At 50.4% G+C, this 12,669-nt stretch overlaps 2 protein-coding genes across 2 annotated transcripts in view; both read right to left on the reverse strand.

Annotated features, from left to right (window-relative positions):
• The window catches only part of KCTD19 (potassium channel tetramerization domain containing 19), a 19,987-nt gene extending 17,267 nt beyond the window's left edge, over positions 1–2,720 (reverse strand). The window contains exons 1-2 of the mRNA XM_015812171.1: positions 2,604–2,720; positions 3–300 (exon numbers count right to left, since the gene is read on the reverse strand). Of these exons, the coding sequence (XP_015667657.1) occupies positions 3–300; positions 2,604–2,720 (415 nt within the window). The remainder of the gene's footprint in view (positions 1–2; positions 301–2,603) is intronic.
• Positions 2,721–4,940: 2,220 nt separating this feature from the next.
• Positions 4,941–11,808, reverse strand: ST3GAL2 (ST3 beta-galactoside alpha-2,3-sialyltransferase 2). The gene is made up of 6 exons (XM_015812193.1): positions 11,479–11,808; positions 10,110–10,303; positions 8,338–8,517; positions 7,033–7,078; positions 5,977–6,096; positions 4,941–5,132 (listed from the first exon to the last, which is right to left on the reverse strand). The coding sequence occupies exons 1-6, from the start codon at positions 11,806–11,808 to the stop codon at positions 4,959–4,961; spliced, it is 1,044 nt and encodes a 347-aa protein (XP_015667679.1). The 3' UTR covers positions 4,941–4,958.
• Between the last annotated feature and the right edge of the window lie 861 nt (positions 11,809–12,669).

Raw genomic sequence — 12,669 nt, forward strand, 5'->3', positions numbered from 1 at the left:
GCCCAGCAGCCCGGCCTGCTCGTAGAGGAGCGGCAGCTCCAGCCCGCTGCCGCCCGACAGCCGCGCCGTGTGCAGGAAGTAGTGGACGTGGCGGAAAGCGTAGCCGTCGCGGTCCAGGAACAGCCGCTGCCCCGCCGGCCCCGCCGCTGCCGCCCGGCCCAGCAGCGACTCCGGGAACGGCGCCAACTTGCTCCGCGGCACCGCGAAGGCCCAGCCGCCCACGTTCAGCTGCACCGGCGGCTCCTCCGGCCCCGACGGCGCCCCCGCCGCCGCTGCCTCCTCCTTCTCCGCCGCCGGGTCCTGCGGGAGGGAGAGCCGCGCATCAGCTCGCCTCGCCCCCCGGCCGGCCGGCCGGCCGCCCTCTCCCCTCCCCCTCCCCCCCTCACCATGCCGGGTCGCCGCCACCTTGGGCACAGCTGCTCAACCGCCGCCACGGTTGCCCAGCAACGGGGGGCACGTGCCGGAGCTGCCGCCGCCCCCCCAAGAACGCCCCCCCCGCTACTTCCCCGGGTGCCTCCATGGGGAGGGGGGCTCTGCGGGGGGGCGAGGCCTTCCAGCCCCCAGTCGGGAGCCGAGCCGGACCCCTAAATGAGAGAGGGGGGAGGGGCCGCGGGCCTTGGGAAACAGGGAAACGGGGACCGCGATTCGCGGAAGCAGAAAACCCTTATTCGGGGGGAGGTCGAGTTTTTTTATAGGGTACAGAAATAAATGATAGATTTGATGCATTCATCAGTCAGAAGGCAAGTAATTGAACCATAAAAGTCATTGATCACGTGTGCGAATTAAACAATAGAAAATGTGGATTCTAGATAACATTCCAGAAGTGGCAAATGTTTGGGTTGCCTTCCTCTTTCCCAGCTGGGTTTGTACTTTCTTGAAAAGTACAAGTGCATTCAGGGACTTTCAGAAAACCCTCTCTGCGGTTTAGTTCCTGCATATCAAAAGAAATGGCCTTGGCCAGGAAGGAAACACCCCCCCCCCGCGTGTTTTTCTAAAGTTAAAAAAGAGACCAGAACTGCCATGTTGAAAGTGCTAATACCACGTTTTAAAAAGCTAATAATGAACCCCTAAAATTCCAGGTAAGGCTCCTAGATCATGGGGTGGGAAGCCTGCACATTGCTGCTTTTTTATTAAATTTGTTTGCCACCCTCCTCCCTGCGAGCTACCAAGGAGCTACCATTCCATGGAGACAAGTTTAAATTGTTATAACAATTGTTCATAACAATGTGAAGGCACGTCATACCCATCAGGTTCTTCCCAAGAAGCAAATAAGGTGTAGCACAATGTGGCCTTTTGCAGGTGACAGCTGGAACTTTTGTCAAGGCGCACAGTGTCCAAGTGCCATTCAAGACTTTTTGGTAGGGTGCCCAGTGTGCAAATAACTCTTGGGACCACCACGGCCGGTTTATGCCATAATTTAAATTTTCAGATCTTGATACTTTTTGATCATCTCCAATTATTTTTCTCCTATTCTACTAGTCACATCTATTATCCACACTTTCTCCTTTTCAGCCACAGTTAAATCTGGTGTGTTATGAGTCAGACCTTATCAGTGTCAAGAATTAAATTTTGGCAGCTATGTGCTGCTTCTTTTCGACTTGCCATTAGAGGTGTGGGAGGGGGAGGTATTGCTTTAAAAGTGTATTCTGTATTCAGAAATCCCACAATATTTTAACCTGTTTTGGCTATTTTCTCAACTTTTATGTTTCTCCCTTTTCATCTGTGCAATCTTCTTACACAGGCTGAATATATGATCTACTGTTTCTTCTGCCTCTTTGCACAACTTGCACTTTGAAATGACAATTTTTCAATTCTGATTTTCACCATCTGAGGCTCAGCAAATGCAGGACCACCTTCTAAGGGAACGAGAGAGGTCTTTGGGAGAGGCCATGCTGAGCTAGAACAGATGTGAGATCAGACTTGAAGAACTGCCCTGGACGGAGGGGAGGAAGAAGGGAAAGTGAGGCTTGCAAAAGGTGTCATTCTCCTACTTGATCCACAAATTAGATGACAAACTTCAAAAAGAATCTGAAATAGAAGGCCATTCCTGGCACGCTCTGCCCTGCTGTATCTTGGGCCATTTGAAGGGTCATAGCTCTGCTGACTGGGATGGTGAAAATCTTAGTAGCAGGTCAATCAACTATTCACCCTAGAAAAGCAGACCTAGAACAGAATGAAACTGGAGGTGCCCTTTGGAAACAGAATCTGATCTGTGAGGAGTCAAAAGGCAAGATGTCTTTGGACTACCTATGAATATGGGAATAGTCTGGACTAAACCTTGGCTGTCCCTTGAGCATCTCATGGGGCTGTAAAAGGATCCAAGACACGTGCAGCATAAATACCAGGAGTCCCCAGAAGGAAAAAGTACAGCTTTTATTTTGTGTAGCAGAACACAAAGCAAATCCAGTTCTTCCAAACTGTAGCCTGTGAAGTTAAAAAATAACAAAACGAGGGGCAGCATCACTGGTTTGAAGCATGGGCAGGTTCCAAGGCAGGAAGGAAAACAAACCCTTTGGCTGCATGACCTCTTAAGCTTGTAAAGTTTGTGAGAATCAGGCAATGACCGCAGTCCCTGCCCCATGAGCCACAGTCCGAAAACAGGCCTTGGGTTTGCCTGATAGCAAGAAATGGGCGGCCAGGGCCCCCAACCTCTGGATCTGAAGCAGCAGCTGCTTTGGCAAGGACTGTTCTGGGACAGGAAGAAGGCCAGGCTGGACCATCAGCGTTGCCTCTCGCTTGGACACCGGATGCGGGTCCAGTCCAAGAAATAATGGCAGCCTCATTGCAGCCAGGCAGCCATTCTGCCAGCCGCAGAAGCCCCTGGGATTAGCCAGCCTCCCATCAGCCCATGCCACACCATGCCGTGCCACCCAGGGACACCGGGATAAAGATGTGTGAAGAGCTATCAACAGTTCACTAAGGAAGCCTCCTGGAAACAGTACCCTAGTGAGCTGGAGGCACTGCAATTGCAACTGATATGGGAAGAAGTTGGCAGAAGGCTGCGGCTCCCAGCCCTGAACCCCCCAAGCCCAGGGAGCACCATGCCCATGTGTCCAGCTGGTACCTCAGGATCAAGGGGAAAAGAGCTCAAGGTCACACAATTCTTGTTTGTAGAATCAAAGCAACATGATATTTGTAGACCATCAAAAGTGCCTACTCAAGGTCAGTTCTGATGACGCTGGCCACCATCTGTGGGCCCCATAGTCAGTTGACCTTTCCCCAATCTTCTTTGGGGAGAAACAATGGTCGAGAGAAGACAAAAAGGTCAAGGGATCCTGCGGACACTTGAACCCACCATCTCCTTGGTTGCAGGTATCTGCGGCTCAAGACACCAAGCTAGAGAGTTCAGAGGAGTATCTCAGGTCACACCAAAGTGAGACTGCAATCCAGCTGCAGGAGGCATGTAGGGGCAGGGAGGGGCGGCAATAAAGTTTGATGCTGTCCCAGAAGCACAAGGGCGACCCAGCACCATTGGGGAGGACACCCTCCACTTTAATATGACCATAGAAAGCTGCCCTGGTGTCGGCCAGAAGCTATTGACCCGCCAGGGCTTAGAGATCCACGATTGCTGCCATTTCTTACTTTTTAGTGCTCCAAAAACATCTTGGGGAACTATTGTTAGTTATGCTTGTAACAAAAAGCCACCATTGCCACAGCTACTTCATGCCGTAGAATTCAATTATTTCAAGAAAGAAAGCACTGATTTAATACTGTTTGCTGGGATTGTCCTTTTGAAGAAAACAGATTATGGGCAGCTTGTTTTTGCCATTTGTCTACAGGATCTTAATGGCCAAAGCAACGGGGAAGTGACCTGTTTCTTGCACCCAGAGCAAGAGAAGGCAGCCGGGCTCACCGTGGAGCCCCTTCTCTTGCTCTCAGTGAAGGAGAGCAGGCAGGAATGGAAGAGACAGGAATAAATGGCATGAAGCCCTCCCCGTGGCTAACAAGGTGAATGCAGGAATAAAACTGCCAGCTCTGACAGTTTTAGTGGCCTAGAAAATGTTAATCGCTTGTGGATTAAATCCTGGAAGGCATCAGGATTCTGACTCCATGTGATCCATTTGTCAACCGCCCCTTCTTCCCCTGGAGAAAGGCTGCAATCGGGAGGGGGAGCTCTCTCCCCCTAAAGATCTGAAGGACAGGCCTTCCTCGCCTCCCTGCCATGAACAGAACATGTGACTGAAACCGAATGTCCAGCGGAGGGAGGGAGGGAGGGAGGGAGGGAGGTCTGGGCTGACAGGAACCTGTAGGAAAGGGACGTATTGGAAGGCAGGACAGAAATGAAGAGTCCAAGTCACAGCCTGCAGAATCGGAGTGCTTCGGCAGGATTTCTTGGGTGTTCCGGGAACAAGAGCATCTACCCTCGTTCCAAACACTCCATGCCCTGAGCCACATGTCAGTTTTCCTACAATCTCCAGAAAAGCTGCAGGCTCTTCCTGGCTTCCCCTCCAAGGTTTCTACATGAGTTTACGTGCCTGGGACAAAAATACAATCCAGCCTGGCACCTCCTTGTACAAAAAAGAAAAAGAAAAATAACTTCCTGGGGCAAAGGCAGAAAGCTGTTCTCATTTACTGAAAAAAGACTTTAAAAAAAAGAGTCTGGATGTGCCCCTTGTGGTGCTTGTTGGGAGACAAAAGGGGGTCTCCATCTTAGAGTCAGACGTGGGCAGAAGCACAAATGGAGGAGGGGGGGGGCTGAACTGCTGCTGCTGCTGTTCTCCCTCCGTGGCTCGGCTGTTTCAGAGGCTCCTGAATCTCGTTGGTTTGTTCTAAGGAAGAAGAAGAAGAGCTGCTCCCTGCTTGCATCTGCTTCACTGGAACCGCCTCGGCTTTGGTGTCAGCCACTCCATTCCCCTTCATCTTCTTCAAAGAAGGGCTTTGCCAAACAGGGCATCAGGTACAGGAGAACCGCCACTCCCTCACCCGGCCACCGACAGCCCGACTGCCAGCTGGAAACCTCAGTTGCCACGATAAACGCTGATCTTGTTCGTCTTCTCCAGGATGTCCACAATGTGGGCCTCAAAGTCTGCATCGTGCACTCCGGTTTTCCGGAACTCCCCAGCATAGCGGTTGTTCTCCCAGTAGTGATGCCAGTTGCCGTGGCCGTCTGCCCCGAACCCAAAGACGTTCACCTGCCAGCCGGGAGAGAGAGAAGACCCGCTCAGTGGGGGAACTCCAGGCAACCTGGATGCCATCCCACGTTTTCTACTGAAATGAGCCCAACATTTATGGGATTAAGAAAAGACTGATATTCTTTCCCTCAATATTCTACCCCACCCAGAACAAGAAAAAAATGTCTGTCATAACATAAAGCAATAATCTGGAATAATCTGTTCTACTGCTGGGGTTCCTTCTCTGGCACCCAAAAGTCAGTGCTATTTCTGTCTTCCTCTTGATTATTTGGCCAACACTCCCACTTTCAGCCTTTTTCCAAAGCAGGTTTTCAGTGGCATCCAAATGATTCCCACTCACCAGGCCAAGACACACACACACACACACACGGTATCCAAGAATGACAACTCTGAGTTCAAGCTTCATGGAGTCAGAAGGGACCTCAGAGATGATATGGGGAAATGCCAGATCCTTGACTAATGGCTGCTCGGCCTCTGCTTGAGCATGTCTATCCCAGCTACTATCCTAGCTCTTCTTTCCCGTGGCTTTAGTGATCCATCCTGGTTCATTATCCCACCTTTTCTGCCCCTTCATCCAGATCCTTCACTGATACATGACCAGCCCAAAGCCCGAGACATCAGCTGGGTGTTCAAGGAATAGCCTACTCTTCTACTTTGCTTCCCGTTTCTGAGAACAACAGGCTACAACTCAGCCCCCTTTCTGCACATCCCATATCTGAGGAAGAAAATAGAACTAAAACTTTCAGTTTTCAAAATTCAAAATAGAAGTATATGTGTCATTTAATCAGCAGGAATGCTGCTGTGACTCCCACTAGGACAACTTACTTGGCCTATCAAAACTGACCTCATCGCAAACATGTAGGGCGAAAAACAGCACCAACATGCCTGTGGAGGGATAGCGGCCATGGTGCTCTGTCCACCGGTCATGGATATATTTGAAGAATGCTGGATTGTAGATCTGAACCTAAAGGCAGTAAACCAAAGGAGTAGTCAAGATGAGGCTTTTTGCTCACCGAGCCCAATTTCAGGTCTCTGGGGGACAATAGTTCACGGAGAAGCCCCAGCAGAGATTCACAGGGCACAACTAAGACCATTTTCAGGTTTGGCGGCATCCAGTAGTCCAAATACTAAAAACTAAACATTTACAGAAAATGCTTACACATAAGATAAAAATAACATTGCTAAACCAACACATACTGTAAATTGTAAAAATAATCCCAGCAATTGAAGCAGGATGTATATATATATATATATAACAGGTGAGACTCAAGGACCATGCCTGGTTTGGGGGGTCATGTGGAGTTCCCCAAAATAGTGGGGCAGAGGCCCATCGTGTGAAGCTTTACAGCATAAAATCAGAACATGGAGGCTTAAGAGGTTTTTCTGCCCTCTGATCCTCACCGAACCCTCAAAAGTATCAGAACGCCTCCAGTCTTTGGCCCAACCCATTCAGACAGGGCCAGGGCGTGGAAGGAAAGAAGGCACCAAGGGCACGCGGCCCTGGCCAGGCTTTCTGCAACCACCAAGTACTTTAAAACAAGTAAAAGCAAACATGAATGACTTACCATTGCCAGGGGCCATCGAGCCCAATCCTCTGCTGAACGCAGGAGTACAAATTAAAGGCTAATTGGCAAAATCTGCCTGGGTGGCTTATCTGTCCCCCCTTCTATCTGCTGAAGGAATGCAGAGCCAATCAAGGGGCAGCTTGGGCAAGTTTTCTTCACTTGGGCATTGGGAAGATCGGGGTGGGGTGGTTGGGGGGGCGCTCTATCATTATTTTGTGTGTTTTCTCATATAGTGTTTTCCTTCCCTTAATTTTGAGTAACCCTGGGGATACGGCACATCATGGCGAATATATAAATGTTGAAAGAAATCAGTAAATAACCTGTACCTAACTTACCCTCTCTTTGTCCACCCGGAGGAATGGCTTCACTGGTGCGTAAGTACTACAAGATGCATGGGAGAGAACAAGCAAGGCATCAAGGGTCCTGTGGTGTGAAACAAAGAAAGCCACCTGCGCTCCTCCTGCTCCTGTCCAGGAGGGAAGGGCCCAGGGGGGGGGGGAGGGAGAGCAGCTGCCAGAGGTAACAGGTAGGGAGGGGGCTGGAAGATCTGGGCCACTCCAGAAGTGAAATGGGCAAAGATGGCAGATGCCTCCTCAGCTGTTTCTGCCCCAGCACAGCAACAAGATACCTAACCCTCACCCTACCCCTCAGGGCACAGTACGTAAAGGAGAATTTTACTCAGAGGGATTCTAAAAGTTTACCTTGAGATAAGATGGGCGGCCTATACATCCATCACCATGGACTGAGGTATCATCAATATGCTGTTGATACCCAGCTGTACACCTCAGCCCGTGGTGGGTTAAGCGATGCCGTGACCTCCCTGCCTCTCGCAGTGCCTGGAGGCTGTTGGGGCTGGATGGGGAGCAACGGGTTGAAACTGAACCCTGGCAAGACTGAGTGGCTCTGGGTTTGGGGTTCTTTGGCCCCTGGAGAGTTGCCACCTTTGGCACTGCCCCAAACAGACCCTGTGCGTAATCTGGGGATTCTCCTGGATTCGTGACTCCTGCTCGAAGAGCGGGTGGCAGTTGTGCCCAGGAGGGCCTTTGGGTCCTTCTCAAAGGCCACCAGGGTTGGCGCCATTGGAGTCCTGGGGTGGACGTTGCTCAGGGGGGCTCAGAGAAGGCATGACTTTGGGGTCTCATAAAGAGACACAGAGCATGGCAATGGTATCGGACCTTGCAGGATGACAGTAACTGGAGATAGAGAACCCCGCTCTAATACTCTGCTCCTCTGCTGTGCAGGGCTTCCTGGGTGACCGCCAGTATCATGAATTGCACCTGGAAGCCTGCAACACAGGGAATGGTAACAATACAGGGGAGTTCGGAAGTGTAGCTGCCTGTACTGCACATTGTGGGCCAGGTGTAGCTTCCGAGTCATCTTCACGGGCAGCCCTACCTGGAAAGACATATTCCAAGCAGAGGAGACTAGGGCAGCATGAGGTATACTCACAGGGTAGCTGCCGCCATTTTGGCCACAGGCCTCAAATACCTCAGGTGGAATAACTGCCAGCCAAGGCAGCACCGTGGCAGCTACAGTAAATCAGGTCCCCTTTGAAAAGGGGTGAAAAGGAGAGGGGTAGATCCTTCCCCCAAATAACCAGCTCCCCACTCCTCAAATCAGCTTCCCTCAGGGATACGTACAATCGGATCTGGCCTGTTGAGAGGGCGCTGGCGATCCATAGCAGGTCCAAAGCTTTGAAGGGCACCAGAACAAAACTGACATTGGCAGGCAAGTTCTTGGCACTCTCGGGGTACATGAAGTGGTGGGTTGTCCTGCTCCCAACATCTGCCTCAAAGCCCACTGTAGGTGCCTGATTTATTCTGTAGAAAGGAAAAGGATGTTTTACACCTTGATTCTTGAAGAAGAAGGAATCTGCCTCCCCCACAAGACTGTCCATTTCTTCTGCCTACTCCTGAGTAAGCAGAGGAAGCAGATTCTTTTTTGTCACCAAGATCATGGAGTGCACAGCAATGATATAATACATCGTGCTAGAGGGATCAAGGTTGGAATTTTCCACCTTCCCATACTTTGAGAGGTTTGGCTATAAAATTTAGCTACGTATGTCCCAAAGGTGCTTTTTCAAAAGGCAACTGGACTTACTTGTTTTTTTTCTTCTTGAAAATGTTTCGCCTCTCATCCAAGAAGCTTCTTCAGTGAACCCAAAAGGCTTCTTGGATGAAGGGGAAAAAAAAACAGACCAGTTGCCTTTTGAAAAAGCACCTTTGGGACAACCACGAGAATTTCCATAGACATTTACCTATGTATGTTTTCCCCATGATTTCCTAAAAAAAAAGGAACGTGTCCCACTTTGGCGGTCAGTGTTAACCCTGAAATAACCTTATTTTAATTAAGTAATTTCTTGAAAGGCTTATCTAAATTGTAGAGTTAGCAAATAGGGAGCCCCAAGGATGAGTTCTGGGTTCTCCGACATTATAATTAATGGCTTGGATGAGGAACTGGAAGAGGAATGCTTGTCACATTTTCAAATAATATAAAATTGGGTGAGATACTTAATTTCTTAGAAAACAGAAATAAAATTGATCCTGATGGCTGGAAAAATAAGTTAAAAGTCATTGACTGAAATTTAACAGAAACAAGTGCAAAGTTCTTTACTTGGAACTCTGGCTGATGATAAGCTGAATGTTTCATGTTGAAACAAGTTACACCACCAAAAGAGGTTGAGGAGAACATCTAAAGGCTCCAAAGAGCTAGGAAAGAAAGCAAAAGTATGTGAGGCACAGGAGATGCAGGTTCATCTACTCTTCCAACAGATGGACATCGCCCAAGGCAGGAGGGGAGGATGCTGGGGTTGGTGTGATCAAGGAACTTTGGTCTTCAGGAAAAGTCTGTTTTATGATTTTCACTTATGGCTCTTGCTTGGTTTCTTGCCTCCTTTCCAGAAAAGGCAGATAATTTATTTTCTGCTAGTTCCCTTCCTGAATCTCACGTATGAATGCATGCTGGTGAATGCCACAACTCTGGATTAGATTCGTGGCATACTATTGAAGTTTGCAGGGGCTGTTAGACAGATGCATGTAACAAATTGTACTGATCAGTTTGGTTCACAACTCTGCTGCCTGCAGTCAGAACTGTACAGGAACAGCTATCATACACAGTGACCTATCTGGAGAATCAAATCTGCTAAGAGAGTTGGCCCCATCTAATTGAAGGCCACAAACATTTAACCATCCTGCTCGGCTTAGCATGAAACACTAAGAAAACTTTCTGAGGACCCAGTTCTGTGCCTGTTTTGTTTGGATCAATATATTTTTAGATAAATTCACATTTAAGATTAGAGTGCAATTAAAGCGGTGGTAAATATCTCCCTTGCGCAGGTTGCTTGCTTGCAGCCCCTTGCCAGAGTTCCCAGCTCCTCCTTTCCGCGCCTCCTCTCCCCCACTTCGCTCCTCACCTCATGACAAAGTCGTGCCCGTTGATGTCTTGGCCGTAGCTGGAGCCGCGCAAGTTCCCGGAGTTGCCCACGACAGCACAGCGCCGGCAGAACGGAGATTCCTGGGACCTGTATGGATCCTCTCCGGGAACAATCTGGAAGAGCTTGCTCAGCACTTCGTGAAGGTTGTGGGACTTGAACTGGGGCTGCAGCATCTGTAGAAGAAGTGGGACCATTTGCAGCAGCTGAAAAGGTCTGGGGGGCTTCTGAGAGAGAGGACAGGCGGGCTGAGCTCGAGTCATGAGCACTGATCACACTGCTGATTATTTTGGCAGAATAAACCTAGTGTAAGCAGGGAAACCTAAAACACACAGAAGAGACTCATCTTTGGGGCACATCTCCACCTCAGTTGCAATGAAATGGTCTGCAGCCATTAAATGCTCATCAAAATCCTTCAGAGTCTCCTCTGTAAGAGATCCTCTTTAGATGATCAAAGTTCCCTTTGCTTGTTGGAGGGTAATTTGAGGAACTGAATAGCTCCACTGAATTGGGACAAGGCCCACTTGGCCCAGTGTCTTCTTTTTGCAACAGCCAACCAGATGCTTCTGGGGGCAGCTCACTAGCAGCAGCCCGAGACGACCTCTTTTCCATCCACTGACCGTCCTCCCACCCCCCATACCTGGCATCTGGAGGCAATGTTGCCCCCTGTCTGAGGTAACACTGAGTCTCAAAGATCTTTCAAAGACTCAGCCCCTTTTTCAGTTTTAATGTTTGCCAGATAGCCATTGTTATATCACCAACATTGCTTTGTGATATTTGTTTTTGTTGCATTACTGTTAACAATGACTGACTGAATTTAGCTATAACAGGCATGGATTTGCTGTGAAGCGCTCTCAGCTCAGCCCCATGAACATTAGATGAATATGGGCTGCACTACTTCAAGAAGCTTCTGCTTCCTTGGATCAAGAAAAGCAGCACCCCTCTAGTGTCTCTCGCCAAAGCTGGGGTACGCCAGATGTCCTAGGAAATTCTCCTCTGGGATAGTGTGGTTGGCACCAGACCCAGGACCAGATGGGCATCTAAGGGCCCATAGAAGTAGGAGCAGGACAGGTGGACCAGGATTGCCCTCTTCTGGCAGAGAAAGAGGAGAGCCAAGTTTCACCCAATCAGCATCCCAAAGTCCAATGGATCCTTTCCCTCTTTTGCCCCTATGGAGGCCCCAGAGAAGGCCGCTAAGAGAAGAAGAGCCTCCCCTGGAGGCCCACCAGAGTTCTGTACCTGGGCAGCATATCCGTATTAAGAGGCAGCGCTAGAAAGAGGCAGCTGTGTGTGTTTGTGTGCAGGAGTTGAGCAGCTGCTTCTGTCTGGGCAAAGAGCCAACAGGACTCACCATCCACCACCTCTGGACGTCCAACGGCAAGTCCACGTTCTCTTTGGTCCACACTGGGGAGATGTTGCCATCAAAGCGGCTGTCGAACCATGCGGTGTCGCTGGACTCCATGGTGCACCGGTGGCAGGCACAGCTCTTCACCAAGAGCCCCTCCTTGCTCAGGCGCTGCATGCCAGCGTAACTCGGCACCAGCTTCACCCGGTGGAGCCCGTTTAGTCCACCGAGGTCCAGGTAGGCTATGCTGTGGTGGGAATAGGTGAAGAGCAGTGACATGATGAAGACAAGCAGGAACGCCGTGGAGAGGAACCAGAAACGCAAGGAAAACTTCATGGCGGACGCTGAGAAGGCCCCCTCCACACAGCTGCAGCCAATGGAAAAGGGGAGGGGGGGAGCAGGGCTGGTCAAGAGTTGGACTCCACTGGACTACTCCTTCTGAGCCATGAAAGTCCCACAGACCAGCCAGGCAGCCCCAGAGATGGTCTTCCGGCACTGAAGCACACAAAACGAGAACCTCCACCTTCGGGAACCCGACCTTTAACTGCAGAAGAAAAACTCACAGGGCCTCCTTGCCGTTTGAGTTCTCATGTTTTGAAAATGTCTCTGTCCAGAGAAGACCTTTTTCTCTTGGAGACTGCCGTGACCCCAGGGGGAATTGGGGGCCTCTCTGCCTCTTCTTCCTAGCTTCAGGATGCTGGGCCTCGTGCAGAGGGAGAGAGAGCAGCTGCTATCAGAGCCACACCGACATTCTCGGGCTTAAGAAGCCGCCTCCTTGAGGCCCCCAGCCAGGATGCCGAGAGCTGCTGCCCCTCCCCATGGGTGCGCCTCGCCTCAGAGGAGGCCCTCTGCTTCCCGGGGCTGATGAGAGAGCAGTGTATCTGCAGCGCTGCCACGGAGCAAGGTCTCCTGGCTGGGCTGGGCTCTCCCAGCACCCTTGGCCCGCAGCGACCACCCCTGGGTAGCCCAGGTAATGCCCAGTCAGTGCAGCAGCATCTCCCCTCGTGTGGCATCTGTCAGACATGGAGCTGCAGTATGGCTCTTCCTTGTGCTGTTCTCTGTGCCTGCAACTTTTCAATATACTTCTGGCAAGGGCTCAACCAAAATCTGAACCTGGGGGGGGGGGGAAAGAGAGCAAGAGGGAGAAAGGTCGCGATTACACAATGAAACAGGCAACAAGTCAAACCACAGCAGCTC

This window comes from Protobothrops mucrosquamatus, unplaced genomic scaffold (genome assembly GCF_001527695.2).
Source record: "Protobothrops mucrosquamatus isolate PMUCROS unplaced genomic scaffold, P.Mucros_1.0 scaffold74, whole genome shotgun sequence".
In the NCBI taxonomy this organism is placed as follows: Eukaryota; Metazoa; Chordata; class Lepidosauria; order Squamata; family Viperidae; genus Protobothrops; species Protobothrops mucrosquamatus.

Excerpts from the sequence above, each read along its gene's own strand:
- ST3GAL2 (XM_015812193.1), bottom strand. The coding sequence starts at position 11,808 with ATGAAGTTTTCCTTGCGTTTCTGGTTCCTCTCCACGGCGTTCCTGCTT. Across the intron at positions 7,079-8,337 it reads TCAACAGGCCAGATCCGATT|TACTTACGCACCAGTGAAGC; the intron begins GTACGTATCCCT and ends TGCATCTTGTAG. Across the intron at positions 6,097-7,032 it reads TCCGGGTGGACAAAGAGAGG|GTTCAGATCTACAATCCAGC; the intron begins GTAAGTTAGGTA and ends TACTGCCTTTAG.